The 26960-nt window shown below is 40.9% G+C and overlaps 1 protein-coding gene across 1 annotated transcript; it reads left to right on the plus strand.

Moving 5' to 3' along the window:
* Positions 1-1082: 1082 nt before the first annotated feature.
* szrd1 (SUZ RNA binding domain containing 1) lies at positions 1083-26615 on the plus strand. Its single transcript, XM_034171965.1, has 4 exons — positions 1083-1209; positions 2231-2280; positions 12593-12862; positions 26332-26615. The coding sequence occupies exons 1-4, from the start codon at positions 1159-1161 to the stop codon at positions 26441-26443; spliced, it is 483 nt and encodes a 160-aa protein (XP_034027856.1). The 5' UTR covers positions 1083-1158; the 3' UTR covers positions 26444-26615.
* Positions 26616-26960: the final 345 nt, after the last annotated feature.

Genomic DNA, 26960 nt, shown 5'->3' on the forward strand with positions numbered 1-26960 from the left:
GACTTGCTCCAAAGACCTACAACATGATCTTGCTGCAGATAGTGTCTCTGTGCATTGTTCAGCTCTACAGCATGCTTTGCACAAAGAGATGCTCTATGATGCTGTAATGCAGAGAAAGCCCTTTCTGCGTACAACACACAGAGTCACTTGAGGTATGCTAAAGCACGTTTGGACAAGCCAGTTTCATTTTGGAATAAGGTTATTTGGACATAACAAGGGCCGGTATGCATGGCTGAAAAAGAACACAGCATTCCAAGAAAAATGCTTGCTACCTACAGTAAAATTTGGAGGTGGTTCCATCATGTTGCGGGGCTGTGTGGCCAGTGCAGGTACTGGGAATCTTGTTAAAGTTGAGGGTCACATGGATTCCAGTCAATATCAGCAGATTCTTGAGAACAATGTTCATGAATCAGTGACAAAGTTGAAGTTGTGCCGAAGCTGGATCTTTCAACAAGACAATGACCATAAACACTGCTCAAAATCTACTAAGGCATTCATGCAGAGGAACAAATACAACGTTCTGGAATGGCCATCTCAGTCCCCAGACCTGAATATTATTGAAAATCTGTGGTGTGATTTTAAGCGGGCTGTTCATGCTCGGAAACCAGCAACCCTGATATGTTTTGTAAAGAATGGTCCAACCAGAATCCAGACTCTCATTGGAAGCTATAGGAAGTGTTTAGAGGCTGTTATTTCTGCAAAAGGAGGATTTACTAAATATTGTACACTTTCTGTAAATCCTATAAACTTCATTTCACTTCGCAAATATCACTGTGTTTGTCTGCTATATGATATATTTAACTGAAATTGCTGATCCAAACAACCAGTGATTTATAAACCAAAATCATGGAAATAATCATGGATGCCCAAACTTTTACATACAACTGTAATGTGTGAAATTTCAAGTGTTCCAATACTTTTGGAGGACTCTGTGTCTTATGATTAGTGCAAAATGAGTGTGGTATTATTACTGTTTTGTTTAAGAATGTTTAATTTTCACTGTTGGTAATACACAAATTACCGTTTAATATGAAAATAATTAATGAAAAGAAGTCTGATTAAACTTTGCTATGCGTTGATAAATGACGTCGGTGTGACGTCAGAGAGAGAAGCGGATGTCGCGGAGCGCAGGGCGGCGTGTTTGGGGCAAAATGAAACATGGACGAGGAGGACGTTGCTGAAAGTTGGGAGAAAGCGGCAGACAGTGGGGTAAATATGCAGCAGGGCTGGTTGAGAGTTAAAGTCAAATAACTCGTGTGGGTTTTTGCTGTTGCTAATGTGAAGCTGTTTCGTGTTAAGTGCCGCAGGCCAGTAATGTGTACTAGCTCAGGCTAGCACATGTTAGCTTTGACAAACTTAGCCAGCTAACGGCAAACGCCACAAGGCGTCACATAGACAACCAGTTCGTAATTTATGCTTGTTAAAGTGTTTGCTCATTAAAGTTGGATAACGCACCATTAATAATAGAGCCGGTGTAGTTTACTAGAGTTGCTAAGCTGTGGTTAACGTTATGTAGCTGTGAGGTTAGCTTGTAACATGGCTAACATGGAAAACTTTAGTCCACACACTTTTCCATACGAACTGTTTCATGAACAGCCATAACCGTTATATACATATTGATCTAAACTTTTAATTGTCATAGGTTTTCTAGAAGTAACTTGATTAACTCTGATGTTGTGTCACGCTGTGTTTGTTTTAGCAGTTTGTTGTTTTTCTGTAAGTTGTGTGCTTTTTTTTTAATACCATGATAGCTAAAAATTTGAAGTGAAGTTGAGTTCGATAAATAGGTAGTTCACTTAGCTTCTACAAGGTCAAGTTGTAGGACAACATTCCCAGCCTTGTCATCAAATGTTTGTTTTTAATGTCGTCAGACAGGTTGGCAGCACCAAACTAACGCTAGCTGGCTACATTTAGTAGCCAGAACGTGGCCACAACGATGACCTTATAAGACACCGCTAAAGTCAAACATATTCCACTGCCGACTCATAAAAAAGCACATTTTGAAGAGTTCATCTGAACTTTCTAACCAAATCTTGTGTTGTGTTGATTAGCAGTCTAATGTTAGCTCACTGAGCTCAGTCTTTGCTGTGTCTTGGCAGCTGCCTTCTAAATGTATAAATAGCCTGAAAGTAAGTCTGCTATCAGTCTATTCTTGATTTTTCTAGCTGTCTCACTTTGTCTCATTAATCAAATCAGTGTGACCATGTTATGTTTTCACCCCACCTCACAGGAAATGGAAAAACGGTTAGAAGAGAAGCTCAGGATCAGCCACAGAGAAAAGTAAGGACTTAAAAGGTAGAAGAAAACAGCCCAAATACAGGTGCATCTTTAAAAATGTGTATTGTGGAAAAATGCTATGAATGCTATATCTAGACTCATTATATATGAACTAAAATGTTTTACTTTTTAATTTTAATTTTGAGGCCTTATGGCTCTCAAAAACAAGGAAAAGCAAAATATTAGAATATTTCATAAGATAAATAATTAAAAAAGGATTTATGACGCAAAAGTGTTGAATTTGTGAAAGTATATTCATTTGTGCACTCAATATTTGGTTGGGGTTCTGTTTGCACAAATTACTGCATCAATGCCATTAGGTCTGACAAGCATCTCCCTGGCCCTTGCTACGTTACTTATGGCAATGATGGTGATTATCTAAACTAAATAAATAAAACTAAAATTCTGGCAGTGCTTCTGGCAAAAACTAAAATTTTGGTTTGTTTTTTTGATGAACGGTAAAAAGCCATTTTGTGGTTTGTGCTGCAGTCTGACCATAGACTGTGTATACGAGGTCTGTCCATAAAGTATAGGTCCTTTTTATTTTTTTCAAAAACTATATGGATTTCATTCATATGTTTTAACGTCAGACATGCTTGAACCCTGACGTTGAACACCTCCGTGTTGATAACCATTTGTAAAATCCAGGCAGCTTTTGATGGCTTTCAGTGGAGTGAGTATATGAGAAATTGTTTAACAGCTGGACATGTTCCAACTTGTCCTTAAGGCTTCCAACGGAGGTGTTTTTCCTGTGCCGCCGCACTGCGCCGGCTGCGTCCCGACGCGCGGACCCGTCCGCACGTCTTTCATTAAAAAAATCTCCTTTAACAGTGGAATATCCGGATAAAATGCTGAAACCGACTTCTTCTGAAACGTCTCTGTTCTCGCATGACGTCCTGGATCAATAGAGCCTGAAATGTGGAGGTTTTCAGCTTGAAACAGGCTGATGATGGCGCCTGAGAGCGCTGCGCGACGTCTCGCACCGTGGGAAGTCCTTAAAGCGACAGTATCACCTCAAAATCTCTCATCAGCCGTTAAAATTTTCACTGAAAACCATCTTAATTTTTCGAACCGTGTCCACTTCGATGTGCCTCACAGGTTTAGAAAAAATTTTGATCAAACAAAGCGCCAGTCTCTCAGCAACTTCTCAGACAAAGGAATTCCGACGAGGGGCTGGACGACTCCTCCCACAAGGAGTGCTCACAGGCGAATGACGTCACCGACAGGCGTGGAAAAACTCAGGCATGCACACGAGGGTTCAAGCATGTCTGACGTTAAAACATATGAATGAAATCCATATAGTTTTTGAAAAAAATTAAAAGGACCTATACTTTATGGACAGACCTCGTATATACTGGACAAAGCCTGTGTACTGTCACCCATTGTTTTTCTATAGAAAAACAGAACAGCAGATATGAAGCCCATATCTGGGCATTGCCATGTTGGCAGCAGCAGCAGGATGATCTCATTCATTCACAAAGAGGTAGAACATGGGTGACTCAGTGTGTGAGGAAAGAAGCCTGAACATGCCCCTATTTTGGTCTCCAAACCACCTTAAGCTAACAGGATAATCTCAGGTGTTTATTAAATAGTATTTTTGGGGACTGTGCAGTGATTCTCATAAAGATTTGCTTTGGTGTGGACATTAAAAGTTACGAGCTGCTCATTTTCTCAGTAATTGTGCATTAACGGGGCTTAATGGATCAGGCTACTGATAGCTGCTAAAAGTCTTAATGCTGTTAACGAACAACATTAAATACCACGAGAATTGCACTTGGCACAAATGTTGCACCAGGGAGGTCTTAGATGATCTGTTAGGGGTCATTCCGTGTGAAATCATCAGGTGCCTCCCAGGTCACCGACTTGGATTCTCATGATTTTTTTTTTTCTTTCAAGTACCTATATATGTCTGATGAACACATGCAAAATGTTGTTGTCCATTCAGCTGCTCCCATTTTTATTTGGGGTCGCCACAGTGGATATAGCCAGATCCACATTGGCATTTGGTGCAAGTTTTATGCCGGATGCCCTTCCTGAGAAACACAGCCGCTGGTGTTCCAAAGAGGTCTCCCATCCAAGTACAAACCATGCCCTGCACTGCTTAGCTTTTGAGATCTGACGGGATCAGGCTGACACAGAGCAGATCGGCTGCATGAACGCATGCACAATATTTCTGCTTAATTTCAAGTAGTTTTTTTGGATATAATTTTTTTAATAAGGGTACCCACAATTCTATTTTACACTTGCGAATGCATTTTGAGCTTTTTTTTTTTTCATTTTTAAAAGGCATTACCGCAGCTAAAAATGCAGATATAAAGACCAAATTTGGAATACACTCTATTTGGGCACCCCAGATACAGTATTAAATTTCAAAAATGGGATACAGAGCTAATTTTTCTGTAGCATCACAAAAATGGCAGTTTTCCATTCTCGCAAAAAATACAAAATTTCAAAGAGCTGTACTAAAGAAGTGATTCAATGGATAATCTTCATATTGTAGAATACACATCTGGTGTACTAGTTATGTGTGTGTAAAACATTGTGGTCATAACTTGAAGGGTCTTTGAATTATTGACTCTTGAAAATCAAACATGATTGTAAAATGTCAAAAATAGGCCTCCAGTCTCTTTATGATTTGACCATGTGGGCAAGTGCTCAGCCACTTCATAATTTTTTTGTGGAGAGCATATTGATATACCAACTTTGTTTTTTTTTTTTTTTTTTTTCTTTTTCTTTTTCTAATCTAGCTCAGATGCCTTCATAGTGAAAAAAAAATTGCAAAGTAGGGTACCGTAACATAACCTGAACCAATTTTGAACCTCTATTTGCATATTCAGAAAGCAGTATAAAGCTCAAATTTGGTATTTACAATATTTGGCATCCCAAAATAATGGATCAACTTTGAAAGACAGATTACTCACCTTATTTTTTCTTTCATGGCACCATAAAATTAGCAATTCAGTCATCATCGCAATTTTGTTACAAAGTTTTGAAGAGCTGTACTCCAAGAGCAAATTGAGAGATAATTTTGATATTTCAGAATTTACTTTCTCTAAGTAAAATATATTTATGCATAAGTACTGCATAAGCTGTAATTAATTACTCCAAACAAAGCAATACATGCACTCCTCACTGATACAATATATACACTGGCAAGTGAACAGGTGACTCAAATTTCTTTATGTGCAGCAGCTGATTACATCATAAGCCACATTTAAAACAATGAGCAGTTACTCTTGATATCAGATCTATTTTTAAACTGCAGTGACTGTGATCAGCTTGTCTAAAATTGTCATAACAATTCCCTTGCCCTATTAATGCCTCTGATGAAATGAACAGATTAAGAAAAATACATATTGTCAGTTGTTTTAGCTACTGAACTAAGCACTATTAATATAATACTAGACTAAATATACACTTTACTGCACCATGCAAGATTTCACCTGCTTTGAGAGAGAACCCCCCATCCTGATAAATATATTTTACTTAGTGCAAGTAACTTCTGATATATCAAAATTATCTCTGTTTACTCTCGGAGTACAGCTCTTCAAAACTTTGTAACAAAATTGTGTTGACTGAACTGCTAATTTTATGATGCCATGAAAGAAAAAATAAACTCAGTAATCTGTCTTTCAAAGTTGATACATTATTTTGGGGTGTCAAATATTGTAAATACCAAATTTGAGCTTTATCCTTCTATTCGAAGCTGATATATTGCTTTCTGAATATGCAAATACAGGTTCAAAATTGGATTGCGTCATGTTACGGTACCCTACTTTGAAAATTTTTTTTCCACTATGAAGGCATTTGAGCTAGATAAAAAAATTGACATAAAGTTGGTATATCAATATGCTCTCCACAAAAAAATGTGGCTGAGCATTTGCCCACATGGTTAAATCATAAAGAGAGTGGAGGCCTATTTTTGACATTCTATGATCATGTTCAATTTTCAAGAGTCAATAATTCAAAATCCCTTCAAGTTATGACCACAATGCTTTACACACACATAATTAGTACCCCAGATATGTGTATTCTACAATATGAAGATTATCCATTGAATCCTTTCTTTAGTACAGCTCTTTGAAATTTTGTAATTTGAAATGGACAAACTGCCATTTTTGTGATGTTACAGAATGGGGAAAAATTAGCGCTGTATCCCATTTTTGAAATTTACTGCTGTATTTGGGGTGCCCAAATAGGGTGTATTCCAAATTTGAGCTTTATATTTGCATTTTTAGCTGAGATAATGCCTTTTAAAAATGGGGGAAAAAAAAAAAAAGCTCAATGCATTCGCGAGTGTAAAATAGGATTGTGGGTACCCTGATTAAATATACGAGGTCTATCAGAAAAGTATCCTACCTTTTTATTTTTTAAAAAACTATATGGATTTGAATGACGTGCGATTACACCAATCATGCTTGAACCCTCGTGCGCATGCGTGAGTTTTTTCACGCGTGTCGGTGACGTCATTTCCCTGTGGGCAGGCCTTGAGTGAGATGTGGTTCAGCCCTCTCGGCTGAATTCCTTTGTTTCACACGCTGCTCGAGACGGCGCGCGTTGCTTTATCAAAATTTTTTCTGGACCTGTGAGGAATATCCGAGTGAACACTATTCGAGAAATTAAGCTGGTTTTCTGTGAAAAGTTTAACGGCCGAGAGATTATGGGGTGTTTCTGTCGCTGTAAGGACTTCCCACGGAGCGGGACGTCGTGCAGCGCTTCCAGGGGCCGTCGTCGGCCTGTTTCGACCTGAAAACATCCTAATTTAAGGCTTAATTCACCTAGGACGTTGTGAGAGAACAGAGATTCAGAAGAGGCCGGCATGAGGACTTTATGCGGACATTCCACTGTTTAAGGACATTTTGTAATGAAAGACGTGCACGCAAATTCGCGAGTCGTCACGGAAACGACTCGGCTGTGTGCGCCGCGACAGGAAAAACACCTCCGTGTTGAAAACCATTTGTAAAATTCAGGCGGCTTTTGATGGCTTTCAACAAGTGAGTAACTGAGAAATTGTTTAACAGCTTGGGCATGTTCCAGCTTGTCCGTTAAGGTTTCCAACGGAGGTGTTTTTCCTGTCGCGACCCCCCGCGGTCGGGTCCGGCCCGACATGCGAATCTGCTCGCACGTTCTTTCATTACAAAGTGTCCGTTAACAATGGAATGTCCGAATAAACTCCTCATGCCGACATCTTCTGAAAGTTCTCTGTTCTCTGACGACTTCCTGGGTCAACAGAGCCTGAAATGTGGAAGTTTTCAACTTGAAACGGCGAGACGCTGCTGCCTCGAAGCGCAGATCGCCGTCAGGCACCGTGGGCCGTCCTTACGGCGACACTACCAGACCAAAATCTCTCATCAGCCGTTAAAATTTTTACCGAAAACTAGCTGAATTTATCGAATGGTGTCCACTCAGTTGTGCCTTACAGTTTTTGAAAAAATTTTGATCAAACAAAGCAGCAGTCTCTGAGACATTCCTAAACAATGAAAAAATCGACGAGAGGGTGGGCGACTCCTCACTCAAAGACTGCCCACAGGCGAATGACGTAACCGACAGGCGTGAATAAACTCTCGCATGCCCACGAGGGTTCAAGCATGTCTGATGTAATCACACGTGATTCAAATCCATGTGGTTTTTGAAAAAAATAATAAGGTCGGATACTTTTCTAATAGACCTCGTGTGTGTGTGTGTGTGTGTGTGTGTGTGTGTCTGTATATATATATATATATATATATATATATATATATATATATATATATATATATATATATATATATATATACTACTTGGAATTAAGCAGAAATATTTTGCATATGTTCATCAGACTTATGTGGGTACTTGTATATTTAAAGAAAATTAACCCTTAGGACATTTCACCAAACAGCAAGCCATATTATTCTAGAAATACTCCAAATGACAGCCACGGCCTCCACAACAGCGAGCAGCCACTGCCAGTGGCTTCTGAGTTACAGATGTTACAAGATACAAGATAATTTATTGATCATATGCAGGTTAACACAGAGTCAACAGTGCAGTGAAATGCTTAGGATGAGAAGGACTGTTCAAACCTGCAGGAAGTACTAATAGCATGCAATATAAATACCGAAAATATAAGCATATGTTAAAAAAAAAAAAAAAAAATATATATATATATATATATATATATATATTAGTGGTCCCTCGCTATATCGCAGTTCACCTTTCGCGGTCTCGCTGTTTCATGGATTTTTGTTTTAGTGCAATTCTGCATGTTTCTTCTTTTTTTTTTTTTAAACTGTCTGCTGTGCTTAGTCGCAGCCAAAATCTGGCAACAGGTCCAGAGACTACACTCGCTGTTTTGATGCAGAGCGCTCCAGCAGCGAAGAAAAAGCATGCGCATTGTGTTCTGCGTGTGTCTGTTTCTAAGAATCTTCTCGCTCAGAAGAAAAAAAGAGCGCCAACAACTACCCATATCACTCGGAAAAAGACACCTGCCCCGAGGTGGAAAAACACGCTGCGGAGCGGCGCCACGATGAAGGCGTGATCAGAGGAATACTGGTCAGTTACTATTAATAATTTGTTAGGTTGATCGTTAAAATTAAATTTGTTAGTTCTAAAAGCCATCATAATTATTTATAGGAAAACGTTCTATTTTTATTTCTCAAACAAATGTTTGGGCCTGAAAACAGGTTTTGATCTTTGGTTTCATTCTATAGTACTGGACTTATTTTTCTACTAAGGTTTGAACTTTGCGAGTGTTTACACAGGAGAGAAAAGTGAGAAAATGTGTGTAGTGAGGGGTTTTACAGCCTTAAAACATCTATAATAATTGTAAAAAAATAACGCCGCTACTTCGCGGAATTCACCTATCGCGGGCTATTTTTAGAACATAACTCCCGCGATAAACGAGGGACCACTGTGTGTGTGTGTGTGTGTGTATATATAGTAATTTACAAGTCTAGACGCACTTCAAGTCTTGCATACATCTTGATGTAGATATGAATGATTCTGAATCGATTCACAAATGTGAATTGTTTTTTTTTTTTGTGTCATTTGCAGGGGTGAGAACATGGGTGCTGTTTGGTTTGAGTACTTTTCATGTTCCTTATTAAGCCTGTTTCTACTTTTACTCTAGTCATTTTTAGAGCTGGAAATGTACTTTTTATTTAAATATATTTGGCGTACAGCTTCATTTCAACCATTCTGTTCCAAAATATGGGGAGACAGTGCACCTGCTGCTGCTGATCAGCTGCAGATGTTGTACAGTGTAACAGAAAAACCTCCTGGTTTTGGAATATAAATCTGAAATGCACCATAGGACAAGAAGCCCCTCATGATAAGTTTTGGCTACATTTCAACGGTTTTTAGTCCAAAAAAAAAAAAAAAAAAAACCAAAACAATGTGACGGAGCACTTGTTTGTACCGATAAAGAAAATCTCTGCTTTTGTCAGCATGTTAAAGGTTCAGGTAAAAGAAGGCTAATTAATTTCTTCAGTGATTTCCTCCAGAACTATCTGCCAAGCTAGAAAACTGCTGCATCCTAGTAAGAGCAGAATACTACTGGAATGAATGTGAATAAGAAAAGTTTTTTTTTTTTTTTTCCCTTATCAAAATGGATGCTGCACTCACTGCAGTTTATTGTCTGGAATAGCCCCAGATTGCATTTCAGAGCTTCTAGAATTCAAAAATTATCATGTGGGTGGTGTTGGTGGTAATTTTGGGTTTCAGCTTCTTTTTTTTTTTGTTTTTCCCCACTTTCCTCCCTTAATATGTCAATTGTGAGTCACTTTGTGCGGATTAAAGTCACTAACTGGGACTCCTGTCTTGTTGGGAGAAAGAAACAAGAATCGTCCTCCGTTCTGTTCATGCGGCTCTCTGCCGAGTCAAGTTAGAATGATAGTCGGAATTAACAACTTCAAAGCGAAACAGTTTAAATCAATTGACACATCTTTCCAAATGTTGTAATACAAACTGCAATCTATCAAAACGTTTTGTTTTTTTTTTTCCTCCCAAAACGAGACGTCCTGCACGGAAGTGCAGCAGCCGGCTGAGCGCAGCTCAGAGGTACGGAGAGACATTCATGCCAAAATGTCTGAAAGGAAATGCTTTTGACAAAAACTACAGATTTTATTTATGTTCAGAGATCAAGGATCCATTGACCGATTTAAAATGTTACTGACATAGAAAACCTGTAAAGCCTACTTTTAGTACACAGAAAATTCACAAGAGGTATTGATAAAGGAATTGATAAGGAATCGGCTCGATAAGCGGAGTTGATAATGGCGTCTATCGATAAAATCTTATCAATAATCCCAAGAATATTCCCTGTAAATTTGAAGACTCTGGCAAGAATAGGACTGGACTTATGCTGAGCACGGACAGATGCATGGACGCAAAGCCTTCACAATACCCATTGGCCTCGGGTAAAAATGTACAACTCTAATAACTAAAAACTTAACACACACAGCCTGGTGGCCACCTACACTTCCCAGAATGCACCACAGTGCCAGCAGAGTTCCTCTGTCTCACAGCGCATGTAAACAATGGCAAAGGGAGGATGTGGATGGTGCTGATTCACTGAGTTCAAGAGCGATTATGATATGTTCTCTCAAGTTGATTGGGTTATCTAGAGGAGGTGTAGTATCTGTGATAAATCTCTGCTGTGCGCCAATGTTGTCCACGCTTCACAAGGTGTGTTTACATTGCCCTAAACTGGAACTCTGCTAAAACGACCTCCTGCGTGAGTCATGGGCTGCCAGACGGTGCGAGATTTCACAACTGCGAAACACCAAATTAGATAGTTTAGAACTGAACCCACTTATTTTATTTTATTTTTTTTAAGTTTAGTCCGTCACTTCAGGAAATGTCCCACATTCAAAGAAATCCACAGTGTGTACTTCTGTGTTAATGTGCACAAAACAGTCTGATCCGTGTGTGATAATCCATTTTTTATTATTAAATGATGAAGTGGAAAATTCCCAACCAGCAGACTCTGCTCTGTATAGAGACAACATATGGGGATTGAGTTGCACTTAATTTTCACAAACAGTGAATTCAGAGTTGACTTGTGACTCAACCTCAAAAGACTTGAGACTTGGCTCTGACTCGAGGTTAGAGACTTGTGAACCTAATTGGTGCACGGGCCCCTTTGATTCTAAAAATGACTTTGCATATAACCCTAATGTGTAAGATATCCGTTTAGATTGATTTTCCTAAATTTATAATTGCTCTCTCTCAACTTTACCTGCTACAGCAGAAACTGATTTGCAGCTTGATATCAAGCGTGCATTAGCCAAGTTCAACTCTTGCATAAATACACAAGATCGTTCCCCATTTTACAATCATTGAGAATTCATCGGCTGGAGACGACTTATAACATGAACACTCTGCGTTTGTTTAAATCAGTTATGTGCAATAACTCCAGGGTGAGATATTTATTCCTCCACTTGATCATTTTGGATATGTGTAATCGGCTTACTGGTCATAACAATCTGGTGACATGGTTCAAGACAGTTTGCAGGGAAAGAGACATTGCCCTTTGTCGATCACGGGGGATGATGTATATGTAACCTCAGCCCGTGGAGATGTTAAAAGAACTTCTATCATGGGTGATAGATTACCAGACAGTGTGAGGCAGCTTTTAACTTGTCGTAATCCTTACGTGTTTAACCTTTTATTGATGCCATTTTAGTTGATTTGTGATGTTTTAAATTTTGAAGGCAAGAAAAAAAATTGAATAAATTATGAAGCATTTGCCTCACTCACACCAGAACGGAAAGATACAGAGCAGTTACAGACCAGTTTCGTTTAAGTGTCAAAGCCATTAAATGCTCCATTATGAATCTTCGGCTCTGGTTGGTGATGCTTCAAATTGTGAGCATCATATTTCTGGGCGTGTGGAGGCTGATTTAACGCATCATGTGGCTTTCATTGTAACTCAAGAAAATAGCGTGAATAAAACTAAATGATGGTACCTTTCAGGTGATGCAAAAGATTTATATTCCCCGTCTTTGTTGATACCAACCAGTGGGTGGTTTTGCAGTCTGCCTTAACCTGTGATTCCTTATTTTTTAAGATATCAAACCACTGCCATACAGCTGATATTGTTAGAGTAAACTGCTTTGAGTTACCTGTTAGAAAGATGTTCAGCATTACAGTGCTCCATGTTTAGTGCTTTTATTGTGAAAAGCCAGATGGAAGGTGTCTCCCCCTTTTTGCTAAGTGCACCTTTAACCCTCAACTACCTTTTCCCTCTGCTTTAGATGATGATGGGAAGTTGTTTTGTCTCTAATTCTTGTCCTGCTCTGTCATATCACTAATTTTTGGTTGTTGGGTCTTCCAGAGAGTCCAGTAGAAATTCTTCATGGTCACCGCTTAAGTCAGCCATGGTGATTCAGGACAATTCCTTGCCAGCAGCACCGCCACCTCAGATCCGCATTTTGAAGCGGCCCGCAAACAACGGGTCTTTGGGCTCACCGTTGAATCCAAACAAGCCGACACTGCAGGTTAAGTCTCTTGCCCAGCGTGAGGCAGAGTACGCTGAGGCCAGAAGGAGAATACTGGGCAGTGCCTGTGCTGATGAGACGCCTCAGGACAAGCCCAACACAGACAGGTAATCCTCAGACTCAGTGGCTTTACCTGTGTACTAAATCACCTTTTCTGGATGACAAAACCTCCTTATTTGGGTTTTTTTTAATTTTTTTATTTTTTATGTTTTTCTTGTAGCAACAGTACATAGTGGAATGGATTCTTTGTAATTGGTGCTTTTCTGCTCTTGTGTTTGCAATGGATTCAGACACCACTACAGTTCTGGGGCTGGTGCTGTTAGCTCTTAGTGTTGTGTTTGATATGGGGGATCACCATATTCTGCTTGATAGGCTGGGGAATTATTTTGGGATTGCTGTGCATGTCCTTGCATGGTTGACATCATACCTGACCAGTTGTTCTCACTATCTTGTACAACACTACTGCTAACCTTGGTGACATGAAATATGGGGTTCCACAGTGGTCTGTCTTAGGCCTTCTGCTTTTCTCCTTTATATATATATCCATCCCATTTGGGCACATATTGCAGTGTTTTGGGATTGCCTTTCATTGTTATGTTGATGACACTCAGTTGTACAACCCCTGGCAAAAATTATGGAATCACCAGCCTCGGAGGATGTTCAGTTGTTTAATTTTGTAGGAAAAAAGCAGATCACAGACATGACACAAAACTAAAGTCATTTCAAATGGCAACTTTCTGGCTTTAAGAAACACTATAAGAAATCAGGAAAAAAATTGTGGCAGTCAGTAATGGTTACTTTTTTAGACCAAGCAGAGGGAAAAAAAATATGGAAACAGTACTCTTCATCAGTCTGGCTCCAGCTTTCTCTGATTGCTGTTGCCAGATCAGCTTTGCAGGTTGGAGCCTTGTCATGGACCATTTTCTTCAACTTCCACCAAAGATTTTCAACTGGATTAAGATCGGGACTATTTGCAGGCCATGACATTGACCCTATGTGTCTTTTTGCAAGGAATGTTTTCACAGTTTTTGCTCTATGGCAAGATGCATTATCATCTTGAAAAATGATTTCATTATCCCCCAACATCCTTTCAATTGATGGGATAAGGAAAGTGTCCAAAATATCAACGTAAACCTGTGCATTTATTGATGATGTAATGACAGCCATCTCCCCAGTGCCTTTACCTGACATGCAGCCCCATATCATCAATGACTGTGGAAATGTACATGTTCTCTTCAGGCAGTCATCTTTATAAATCTCATTGGAACAACACCAAACAAAAGTTCCAGCATCATCACCTTGCCCAATGCAGATTCGAGATTCATCACTGAATATGACTTTGATCCAGTCATCCATTGGTTTTCCTTAGCCCATTGTAACCTTGTTTTTTCTGTTTAGGTGTTAATGATGGCTTTCGTTTAGCTTTTCTGTATGTAAATCCCATTTCCTTTAGGCGGTTTCTTACACTTCGGTCACAGACGTTGACTCCAGTTTCCTCCCATTCGTTCCTCATTTGTTGTGCATTTTCAATTTTTGAGACATATTGCTTTAAATTTTCTGTCTCGATGCTTTGATGTCTTCCTTGGTTTACCAGTATGTTTGCCTTTAACAACCTTCCCATGTTGTTTGTATTTGGTCCAGAGGTTAGACACAGCTGAGTGTGAACAACCAACATCTTTTCCAACATTGCGTGATGATTTAAGAGTTTAACTCTATTTTTTAAATCTTTAACAAAAAAAAGTTAACTCTTTTAAGAGTTTGATAATCCTCTCCTTTGTTTCAATTGACATCTCTCGTGTTGGAGCCATGATTCATGTCAGTCCACTTGGTGCAACAGCTCTCCAAGGTGTGATCACTCCTTTTTAGATGCAGACTAATGAGCAGATCTGATTTGATGCAGGTGTTAGTTTTGGGGATGAATATTTACAGGGTGATTCCATAATTTATTCCTCAGAATTGAGTGATTCCATATTTTTTTTTTCCCCCTCTGCTTGGTCTAAAAAAGTAACCGTTACTGACTGCCACAATTATTTTTCCTGATTTCTTATAGTGTTTCTTAAAGCCAGAAAGTTGCCATTTGAAATGACTTTAGTTTTGTGTCATGTCTGTGATCTGCTTTTTTTCTACAAAATTAAACAACTGAATGAACATCCTCAGAGGCCGGTGATTCCATAATTATTGCCAGGGGGTGTACATTTAGCATCTTAAAAAGAATCATAGTTTTGTTTCGGTCAAACCATATTTTCTATTTGTTCAGCGATTTCCTCTAGAACCATCTCCCAAGCTAGAAAATTGCTGCATCCTAGTAAGGCAGAGTACGACTAGAGAAGTGATTTTGAGTAACAATAATAATGAAAGTTGGCTTTTTTTTTTTTTTCACCAAAATAGATGCTGCACTCACTGCAATTTATTGTCTGGAATAGCCCAAGGTTGCATTTCAGAGCTTCTAGAATTTAAAAATCTATGAGGGGATTTTGGATTTCAGCTTTTTTGTTTTTCACCACTTTCATTGTTGAAATTGGTTAAAAATGCTGCTGCCAGGCTTTTGACAGAAAGTTCAACCACATTACACCCATTTTGGTATCTCTTCACTGGCTTCCAGTCCCAGTGAGATCAAATCAATTTTATTTATATAGCGCCAAATCACAACAAACAGTTGCCCCAAGGCGCTTTATATTGTAAGGCAAAGCCATACACTAATTACGGAAAAACCCGAACGGTCAAAACGACCCCCTGTGAGCAAGCATTTGTCGGCAGTGGGAAGGAAAAACTCCCTTTTAACTGGAAAAAAACCTCCAGCAGAACCAGGCTCAGGGAGGGGCAGTCTTCTGCTGGGACTGGTTGGGGCTGAGGGAGAGAACCAGGAAAAAGACATGCTGTGGAGGGGAGCAGAGATCAATCACTAATGATTAAATGCAGAGTGGTGCATACAGAGCAAAAAGAGAAAGAAACACTCAGTGCATCATGGGAACCCCCCCCAGCAGTCTAAGTCTATAGCAGCATAACTAAGGGATGGTTCAGGGTCACCTGATCCAGCCCCAACTATAAGCTTTAGCAAAAAGGAAAGTTTTAAGCCTAATCTTAAAAGTAGAGAGGGTGTCTGTCTCCCTGATCCGAATTGGGAGATCAGATTGTAAGGTTCTGCTAATCTCAGGGCGCAGGAATACTTTGTGTCCCTAGGCTGATTAAGAAGTCTGCAAGTCAGAGTTTTCTCTTATCGTGCCGCTGTTCTGTGGAATGATCTCCCTGTGTCAATAAAACAGTCAGATTCTGTGGAGATTTTGAAGTCTAGACTTAGATGCACTTATTTTCCCTTTCAAATGGCTAGCATACTGGCATAGAATGGTACCTACCCTTTTAAATTCATTTTATTAGTAAACAGAGTGGTCTGCGGCCTCAACTTTATCTAATGTCTGAGTCTTTAATGAAGCTTAGGGCTAGTGGCCGGCGATCACCTTAATATTTCTTCTGTTTTTCTTGTTGCTTAATGCTGACAAATTATACCTTATTTGTTGTCTTTCTGCTGCCTGATTCTGGGTTGTTGTTGTTTTTGTTTTTTTCTCTCTCTCTCTCTGTTTGAGGTGCGGCTCTGTCCAGAAGTGGGAGTGGGTGTCTTCTGCAAGCCTCCCGTCCTGGACACCAGCATGGACCCCCAAAATTTCCTGTATATTTGTGTTACAATGCGCAGGAGTGATGTCTGTGGACAACACGATGCTGGACTGACCGCGCGATGCCATGCTTGAAGCTGGTGCAGCAGATGTATTGGTTTCCTGTTTTCTACTTCTTCAGCTCTGTAAAACTTTGGAAAAACCTTGGAACTGTTGGAATGGCCCAAGCAGAGGGTCGCACCTTTGAGTCTGGTCTGCTTGAGGTTTCTTTCTGATATCATCAGAGGGAGTTTTTCCTTACCACTGTTGCCCGTATGCTTGCTCTGGGGGTTGGTCAGGTTAGACCTTACTTGTGTGATGTACATTGAGGCAGCTTTGCTGTGATTTGCCGCTATATAAAATGAAATAAATCAGGGCTGGCATGATTTAAAAAAAAAAAAGAAATCAGTACTTAAAACATCACTGGAATATGAAATCACTACCATTAATTAACGGTACTTGTACATGTTGTATGTGCACGTTTATGCTTTAGCCAGTAAAGAGTATAACTAAAGATATTTGTATACTAGTCTTATTTAGAAGAGTGAAATAAATGAAAAAAGTCTAAATCAATAAGTTGATTTAAACAGAAAAATCTAAAATCTCGGCATTCTTAAGTCTTTTTTTTTTTTTTTAAACCAGCCCTGAAATAAATTGAAGTTTCTCTCCAGCCATAAGGCTGAGTTTTTATTTTGCCATTTTTGCTTGCATTGCCTGATTGTCACTAATGCTAACACAGTTGCTAATTCAGACCAGTTCCTTGCTGATGCACATGACACTGAGGTCGGATCCAACTGAACATAAAAAGATCTTTGTGGCTGTACCTCTGGAATTGAGAAAGATGAAAAGGGGCTGCCCTGGAAGAGCAAAATGCCGGAGACAGGAGCAGGAGATATTTGTCCACAGGTGAGTAAGAGTGAGACCAGGAGAAAGTGACGCAAGCCGTGTCTCCCTCATTTATCAGGGGTAATGCTGGATCACTGGACAGTGAGATGGATGAGCTCGTGGTACTGGTTAAGAGCAGCAGGGAGTTTTGACAGTGCAGTTTGATGTGCTTTAAAGAGACATGACTGCATGAGCTCATTCCTGACTGCAGTGGACATTACTGGCTTTGATTGTGTGCGGATGGACTGAAGACAGGCTGGAAGTGGAAGGTGCAGAGGTGGTGGGCTCACTGTCTTCTAGACACACTGATTAACAGAACTTGGTTACAGCTCTGATGTTGACCTGTGGGACTGCGCCCAAAGTACATACCCAGAGTGTTCTCACATGCAGTGACTATCGTTTACATAGTAGAGAAGCTTGAATCTTCGACTGGACTGGGTTGCTTGACGCGAGGATGTTTCGCTTCAAATCGTAGAAGCTTCCTCAGCTAAAATTCTTGCTCTGGTAGTCTGACTTCTGTCTTGACTCTTGTGGAGAAGAATAAACAGAAGCCAACAAAAGCTGGAGTTTTTTTTTTTTTTTTACCTAACCAGACCCCTCCTACCGAGAGGCCTACTGCTATAGGCTAGTAACTAAACAATAGCTCTAATTAGCACCTATTGTGCTCTAGGTAGCACCCTCCTAAGGACAGGGCAGCTGTCCCTCCTAATGATGGGACGGAAGCCTCTCCTGATGGCTCCCTTGACGACTCTCCTGATGACGTGAATGACTCCTTACCATGAACAAAAGACTGAAACTGCTTTGACCTGAGTACCCCATTGTAAACAGGGGACAAAGCGTGTCTCAGACCCCCTCCCCGGTTAAGGCTGGGTTTCAACTTTCACATAGAATGCTTCCTTGACACCTCTCTCAAACCAGTTCTTCTCTCTGGCTAAGATTTTAACTTCCTTGTCCTCAAACGTGTGGTTAGTGTCTTTCAGGTGGAGATGAACTGCAGACTGAGGTGTTCTGTCTCAACACCTTGAGACAGAAATTAGTTCACCCTAAGGACAGGATCCCTAGTTACAAACAGAGCAATATAGTGTATTCTATCAGATGTCAGGAAGACTGTAATGAACACTACATAGGTGAGACTAAGCAACCTTTGCACAAAAGGCTATACCAGCACCGCAGAGAGGGCGCAAATGGACCTCAGTCCATTTGAAACCCAGCCTTAACCGGGGAGGGGGTCTGAGACACGCTTTGTCCCCTGTTTACAATGGTGTACTCACGTCAAAGCAGTTTCAGTCTTTTGTTCATGGTAATGAGTCATTCACGTCATCAGGAGAGTCGTCAAAGGAGCCGTCAGGAGAGGCTTCCGTCCCATCATTAGGAGGGACAGGTGTCCTGTTATTAGGAGGGTGCTAACTAGAGCACAATAGGTGCTAATGAGAGCTATTGTTTAGTCACTAGCCTATAGTAGTGGGCCTCTCGGTAGGAGGGGTCTGGTTAGGTTTAACAAAAAACAAAAAACTCCAGCTTTTGTTGGCTTCTGTTTATTCTTCTCTGCAAGAGTCAAGACAGAAGTCAGACTACCAGAGCAAGAACTTCAGCTGAGGAAGCTTCTGCGATTTGAAGCGAAACATCCCCGCGTCAAGCAACCCATTCCAGTCGAAGATTCAAGCTTCTCTACTATGAAAACCACCTGGACAACTGAGAGCCTACACAGAAACAGCGTTGTTGACGTTCCTCCATCAGTGACACGTTAAGGGCGTGTGACATCCTCAACTTGGTTATCACAAGACTTCAAACGACACATGCCGTGCTTTGATCCTCATCTCAGGTGATTTGAAACATGTCTATAAACAAGATGCAAGAATGAAATTAGCATGCATTCTTGTTGAAAAGAATTGCGGGAAATAAAAACTGACATAAAATCTCTCTATTTTCCTCCACAAGCTCTTACGCTTTGAAAATGTGTCCGGCCCTCGTTGGATTTAGTCTGTGGGCTGTCATCTGTAAAATTGTTTGGAAATGTCTCTGAGATGCCACAGTGGACATCAAGTCTCACATTTTCACGTCCTGATCTGAGATTGAAGGGTACATGTTACGTGCGCTACTCATCCAAACAGCAGCAAATGAGACGTCGTTGCAGATTTTACTGTGAAATCCGCGCTGTGCTGAAAAGACAGCAATGGATGAAATGTTTGTCTGGGAGACTAAAGTTCACCAGGAATAAATTCAAATGGGGCTGGTTCAAGCAAAAAGGACCAAGACGTCGCCCCAACTTTTTTTTTATTTTATTATTATTGCTTATACATAAACACCAACACTCCCGGTAAGTCTTTGGTTTTTGTATATCATGTTTGAGAATCTGCCTTTGGGAAGAGTTTACTTCAGATTGTCTCCATACAAACTCGAGTCTAAAACTGCATTTTGTGGTTCTTCTGTTAATGTGAAATATGCAACTGGGTGAAAATATAAACATTCAAGATGCTCTAAAAGTCAAATATTGATATGAAAAACCTTTGTGTGTTGTTTTGTGCGAGACACAAATTGTCAGTATTCCAGAAATGCTGACATCTTCAATGGATGGAAAAATCTGTTCTTGTTTCCAATTTATACAACCCCTGGCAAAAATTATGGAATCACCGGCCTCGGAGGATGTTCATTGTTGTTTAATTTTGTAGAAAAAAAGCAGATCGCAGACATGACACAAAACTAAAATCATTTCAAATGGAAACTTTCTGGCTTTAAGAAACACTAAGAAATCAGGAAAAAAAATTGTGGCAGTCAGTAACGGTTACTTTTTAGACCAAGCAGAGGTGAAAAAATAAGGACTCACTCAATTCTGAGGAAAAAACTATGGAATCACCCTGTAAATTTTCATCCCCAAAACTAACACTTGCATCAAATCAGATCTGCTCTTTAGGCTGCATCTAAAAAGGAGTGATCACACCTTGGAGAGCTGTTGCACCAAGTGGACTGACATGAATCATGGGTCCAACACAAGAGATGTCAATTGAAACAAAGGGGGGTTGTATAAGTAATAAGAATCGAATTTAAACCCAAATCAATGTTCCTGAGAACTAAAAGTGATATGAACTTAATGAACAGTAAGTGCAGCTTGTATCAGTTTATTTTTTCTTCATGTTAAGACACGATCAGTCGTTATAGAAGCACAAATTGCTGAAGACAAAAGTTTAGTTAAAAATATACAACCCCTGGCAAAAAATTATGGAATCACCGGCCTCGGAGGATGTTCATTCAGTTGTTTAATTTTGTAGAAAAAAGGTCACAGACATGACACAAAACTAAAGTAATTTCAAATGGCAACTTTCTGGCTTTAAGAAACACTATAAGAAATCAGGAAAAAAAAATTGTGGCAGTCAGTAACGGTTACTTTTTTTGACCAAGCAGAGGGAAAAAATATGGAATCACTCAATTCTGAGGAAAAAATTATGGAATCATGAAAAACAAAAGAACGCTCCAACACATCACCAGTATTTTGTTGCACCACCTCTGGCTTTTGTAACAGCTTGCAGTCTCTGAGGCATGGACTTAATGAGTGACAAACAGTACTCTTCATCAATCTGGCTCCAACTTTCTCTGATTGCTGTTGCCAGATCAGCTTTGCAGGTTGGAGCCTTGTCATGGACCATTTTCTTCAACTTCCACCAAAGATTTTCAATTGGATTAAGATCCGGACTATTTGCAGGCCATGACATTGACCCTGTGTGTCTTTTTGCAAGGAATGTTTTCACAGTTTTTGCTCTATGGCAAGATGCATTATCATCTTGAAAAATGATTTCATCATCCCCAAACATCCTTTCAATTGATGGGATAAGAAAAGTGCCCAAAATATCAACGGAAACTTGTGCATTTATTGATGATGTAATGACAGCCATCTCCCCAGTGCCTTTACCTGACATGCAGCCCCATATCATCAATGACTGTGGAAATGTACATGTTCTCTTCAGGCAGTCATCTTTATAAATCTCATTGGAACGGCACCAAACAAAAGTTCCAGCATCATCACCTTGCCCAATGCAGATTTGAGATTCATCACTGAATGACTTTCATCCAGTCATCCACAGTCCACGATTGGTTTTCCTTAGCCCATTGTAACCTTGTTTTTTTTCTGTTTAGGTGTTAATGATGGCTTTCGTTTAGCTTTTCTATATGTAAATCCCATTTCCTTTAGGCGGTTTCTTACAGTTCGGTCACAGACGTTGACTCCAGTTTCCTCCCATTCGTTCCTCATTTGTTTTGTTGTGCATTTTTGATTTTTGAGACATATTGCTTTAAGTTTTCTGTCTTGATGCTTTGATGTCTTCCTTGGTCTACCAGTATGTTTGCCTTTAACAACCTTCCTATGTTGTTTGTATTTGGTCCAGAGTTTAGACACAGCTGACTGTGAACAGCCAACATCTTTTGCAACATTGCGTGATGATTTACCCTCTTTTAAGAGTTTGATAATCCTCTCCTTTGTTTCAATCGACATATCTCGTGTTGGATCCATGATTCATGTCAGTCCACTTGGTGCAACGGCTCTCCAAGGTGTGATCACTCCTTTTTAGATGCAGACTAACGAGCAGATCTGATTTGATGCAGGTGTTAGTTTTGGGGATGAAAATTTACAGGGTGATTCCATAATTTATTCCTCAGAATTGAGTGAGTCCATATTTTTTTCACTCTGCTTGGTCTAAAAAAGTAACCGTTACTGACTGCCACAATTATTTTTCCTGATTTCTTATAGTGTTTCTTAAAGCCAGAAAGTTGCCATTTGAAATGACTTCAATTTTGTGTCGTCTGTGATCTGCTTTTTTTCTGCAAAATTAAACAACTGAATGAACATCCTCCGAGGCCGGTGATTCCATAATTATTGCCAGGGGTTGTAGTAACAGTTCAATGCAAATGCCATTTTTGTGGAGTGGTAGTAACTGTATTCTAATCCTTGTGACAGACTGTGGATTATAGTTTTGTCATCTTACCAATATGGTAAAATAGGATTTTATGACTAAAATGAACAAGAAAACGGGACTGAGAAAGAGCTCTCATTTAGCTTATTAATTGCACCAAATTGTGTGTAGTATTTCCCAACGTCATGAAAGAAAATGTCAGGATCCCCCCAAGGCCGCTTTCATCACTGCACTTGTAACCAGCCAGCCATTGTCTGAGGTGAGGTGTGGCGGGGGGGGGGTGCACTGCTCTGCAGGACTGACTTGAGGCAACAGACTGGGATGCTCTTTGTGAACCTCAGTGGTAAAGAAGAAATCTCAAGCAGACCAGACTCGGGTACTAAAATTATGTTCACATAAACACCCCCCCCACACACACACACACCCACCCATTTATTTGCCACAACCTTGTGTACACGCCGGCACCGTCTCATTTCAAATTGCTACCGTTTGGGTAATCTGTGGAACACCCTGTGCTCATCAGTGGTGATGGAACAAAGCACCTTGTGGCCATAGTGACCATTTAGTTTCAGTGTTCAAGAAGGCCCAGGAGTCACCAGAGAAGTCTCCCAGAGTCCACATCTATGTGTAATAGGCCCCAGCCTTCAACCATCCTTCTGATCAGTCCCAGTTCACTGAAGGTAAATTCAAACATCCACCTTCCCAAAATCCTCTTCACACTCGGGTAAATGTGACCCTGTGGAGCTGCTCCCCAGTGATGCTTGTCGAGGCCATCAGTGACGCCTCTTCGAGCACAGCACCTGTGGACAAGAGGACTGAGCAGAAATCAATCAGTTGGAACAAACGACTCACGGGAGCAATGTTTCACAACAGCAAAATAGTGGATCAGATGTGAGCGTGATCACTGGCCTGACATTTCTTTCACAAGCCTAGAATTTAGGTATGTTAGACAGAGTCCAGCTCCAACAGTATTAATGTAAATTTAGGGGAAAAGCTACAGTGTATCTGGAAAGTATTCTGTGCTTCATTTTTTTTCCACATTTTATTTTACAATCATCTTCTAAAATGGAGTAAAAAAATTTTTTCCCCTTAAAATTCTACTCCCAACACCCCATAATGGCAGCATGAAAAGTTTTTTGTTTGCAAATGTATTAAAAATAAAACTTCACAGAGCTGGAGGTGGCAGAGCTGAAGATGTTGCAATTCTCTTTGGGAGTGATGAGAATGGACAGGATTAGGAGTGAACATATCAGAGGGACAGCTCAGGTGGGACGGTTTGGAGACAAAGTCAGAGATGCGAGATTGAGATTGTTTGGACATGTGCAGAGGAGGAACTTGGGTTATACAGGGAGAAGGATGCTGAGGATGGAGCCACCAGGCAGGCAGGAGGAGAACAAGGAGGCCAAAGAGGAGGTTTATGGATGTGGTGAGGGAGGACATGCAGGGCGGTTGGTGTGACAGAGGAAGTTCCAGAGGACAGGGTGAGATGGAAGTGATTTATCTGTGGCGACACCTAACGGAGCAGCCGAAAGAATAGATTTGCAAAAAAAAAAATCATTGTCATTATGGGGTATTGTGTGTAGAATTTTAAGGAAAAAAAAATAGTTTAATCCATCTTGGAATAAGGCTGTAACATAAGAAAATGGAAAAAGTGAAGTGCTGTGAATACTGTCTGGATGTCTAGTATTTCTTTGCAGCAAAACTATATCAGTCATGACTGAGAACAGGGAGGACTTTAACGTAGATTTGAATGACTTCACAAAGTCTGTTTTATCTCAGCAAGCAGATTGTTCCCCAGAAAAAGCTCTGTGACCTGCTGACTTAACTTTTGGAGTACACAGTAATTGTGCATCCTGAGAAGGCAGAGCCAGTGCTGGTATATAAGGTTTAATTAGATCAGCCTGACAGAGACAGGTGCCAGTCCCTGAATCATTTTGTATGGTAATAAAGTCTGACCTGTGGATGGAGGCCACCATCAGGGTCAAACTCCATGAGCAACAGAGGAAAAGGCACATGGTCTGTAGAGCTGATAGGCATTACTTTTAACACAGATAAAAAAGTATGAAACACACAATAATGGCCTGGACTCGATCTTTTACTGTCCCAGCTGGCTTAAAATACACTCAACAAAAATATAAACGCAACACTTTTGGTTTTCCTCCCATTTTGTATGAGATGAACTCAAAGATCTAGAACTTTTTCCACATACACAATATCACCATTTCCCTCAAATATTGTTCACAAACCAGTCTAAATCTGTGATAGTGAGCACTTCTCCTTTGCTGAGATAATCCATCCCACCTCACAGGTGTGCCATATCAAGATGCTGATTAGACACCATGATTAGTGCACAGGTGTGCCTTAGACTGCCCACAGTAAAAGGCCACTCTGAATGGTGCAGTTTTATCACACAGCACAATGCCACAGATGTCGCAAGATTTGAGGGAGCGTGCAATTGGCATGCTGACAGCAGGAATGTCAACCAGAGCTATTGCTCGTGTATTGAATGTTCATTTCTCTACCATAAGCCGTCTCCAAAGGCGTTTCAGAGAATTTGGCAGTACATCCAACCAGCCTCACAACCGCAGACCACGTGTAACCACACCAGCTCAGGACCTCCACATCCAGCATGTTCACCTCCAAGATCGTCTGAGACCAGCCACTCGGACAGCTGCTGAAACAATCGGTTTGCATAACCAAAGAATTTCTGCACAAACGGTCAGAAACCGTCTCAGGGAAGCTCATCTGCATGCTTGTCGTCCTCATCAGGGTCTCGACCTGACTCCAGTTCGTCGTCGTAACTGACTTGAGTGGGCAAATGCTCACATTCGCTGGCGTTTGGCACATTGGAGAGGTGTTCTCTTCACGGATGAATCCTGGTTCACACTGTTCAGGGCAGATGGCAGACAGCGTGTGTGGCGTCGTGTGGGTGAGCGGTTTTCTGATGTCAATGTTGTGGATTGAGTGGCCCATGGTGGCGTTGGGGTTATGGTATGGGCAGGCATCTGTTATGGACGAAGAACACAGGTGCATTTTATTGATGGCATTTTGAATGCACAGAGATACCGTGACGAGATCCTGAGGCCCATTGTTGTGCCATACATCCAAGAACATCACCTCATGTTGCAGCAGGATAATGCACGGCCCCATGTTGCAAGGATCTGTACACAATTTTTGGAAGCTGAAAATATCCCAGTTCTTGCATGGCTGGCATACTCACCGGACATGTCACCCATTGAGCATGTTTGGGATGCTCTGGACCGGCGTATATGACAGTGTGTACCAGTTCCTGCAAATATCCAGCAACTTCGCACAACCATTGAAGAGGAGTGGACCAACATTCCACAGGCCACAATTGACAACCTGATCAACTCTATGCGAAGGAGATGTGTTGCACTGCATGAGGCAAATGGTGGTCACACCAGATACTGACTGGTATCCCCCCCCCCAATAAAACAAAACTGCACCTTTCAGAGTGGCCTTTTATTGTGGGCAGTCTAAGGCACACCTGTGCACTAATCATGGTGTCTAATCAGCATCTTGATATGGCACACCTGTGAGGTGGGATGGATTATCTCAGCAAAGGAGAAGTGCTCACTATCACAGATTTAGACTGGTTTGAGAACAATATTTGAGGGAAATGGTGATATTGTGTATGTGGAAAAAGTTTTAGATCTTTGAGTTCATCTCATACAAAATTGGAGCAAAACCAAAAGTGTTGTGTTTATATTTTTGTTGAGTGTAAGTCAACAGGTTTCCAGGAGTCACTGAGAAGTGTGTGATGCAGCGCCAAATCTGACCAAAGCCGTCCTTGGAAATGAAGTCTGGTCTGCTGTGTGCCTCCTGGGAAAATGCAGTTTTTTTTTAATATATATTTAATTTTGTAAGTCCGTCATAGTTGTCACAGGACTTGTGGCTTCCCTCACTTGTCTCATATGCAGACTGTCACTGGGTTTTTGATGGTTGTTTCAGCATCTTCCTCTGTAAAGTTTCCCAGCAACAGCTTCAGGATGGGAGCTCCTGGATGCTGTGGGCTTTAGAGCACTACAGGGGCAGCTGTCCACAGAAAACAGGATGTGCTGTTGAGTTCCGAGTGTCCAAAATCTTAGTTTCTGGACTATTTTCCTGTTCTTCTCTCGACAGGTCAGGGCGCATCAACTCGCCGTTGCCTTCAGAGGAGAATCGGTCCCACAATCATGCAGTCAGACAGCAAGTCAGCCCAGACGCCGCCCAAAGGTTTCGCCAGCACAGATAAGTGGGCCACGCCCCCCCTCAGCAGCCATTGGAGGAGAGAGTCGGAGGCCCCTCCCAGAGCACAGCACCTTTCCCTGCAGTCCTGAGTGTGGCGCCGCTGTCAGGCCGACCGGACCTGCTCCGAGGAAGTGCTGTGTCCTCTCCTGTCTGACACTGTGATTAAGGATGCGACCTGGACACTGTGATGATCCCTTTAAGAGACACGTCCGTCCCCGGCAGCTAAGTGGCAGGACGCCTGCAAATGGCAGCAAAGAGCGGTGGACGTCTGAGGCGCTGTGCCGGGTTGCAGCAGCAATAATACCCACGTGTTTTTAACATGTTCTCATTTGTAGCCATTTATCTGTCAAAGCACCTGCACTAGGGATGCACTGATAACTCTCTTAAATTACTTTCCAATGCATCATGTGCACATGAGGGAATTTGTTCCAGCTGAACCCAGCAGCATTTAAAAGCCACACCACCGCGTGTCCCCGACTGTAAAATATCCACACACCTAAAACTGTTTTTGAGTTAAATCG

This window comes from Thalassophryne amazonica, chromosome 6 (genome assembly GCF_902500255.1).
Source record: "Thalassophryne amazonica chromosome 6, fThaAma1.1, whole genome shotgun sequence".
NCBI classification, from domain to species: Eukaryota; Metazoa; Chordata; class Actinopteri; order Batrachoidiformes; family Batrachoididae; genus Thalassophryne; species Thalassophryne amazonica.

Excerpts from the sequence above, each read along its gene's own strand:
- szrd1 (XM_034171965.1), top strand. The coding sequence starts at position 1,159 with ATGGACGAGGAGGACGTTGCTGAAAGTTGGGAGAAAGCGGCAGACAGT. Across the intron at positions 2,281-12,592 it reads AGGATCAGCCACAGAGAAAA|AGAGTCCAGTAGAAATTCTT; the intron begins GTAAGGACTTAA and ends TGGGTCTTCCAG. Across the intron at positions 12,863-26,331 it reads GACAAGCCCAACACAGACAG|GTCAGGGCGCATCAACTCGC; the intron begins GTAATCCTCAGA and ends TTCTCTCGACAG.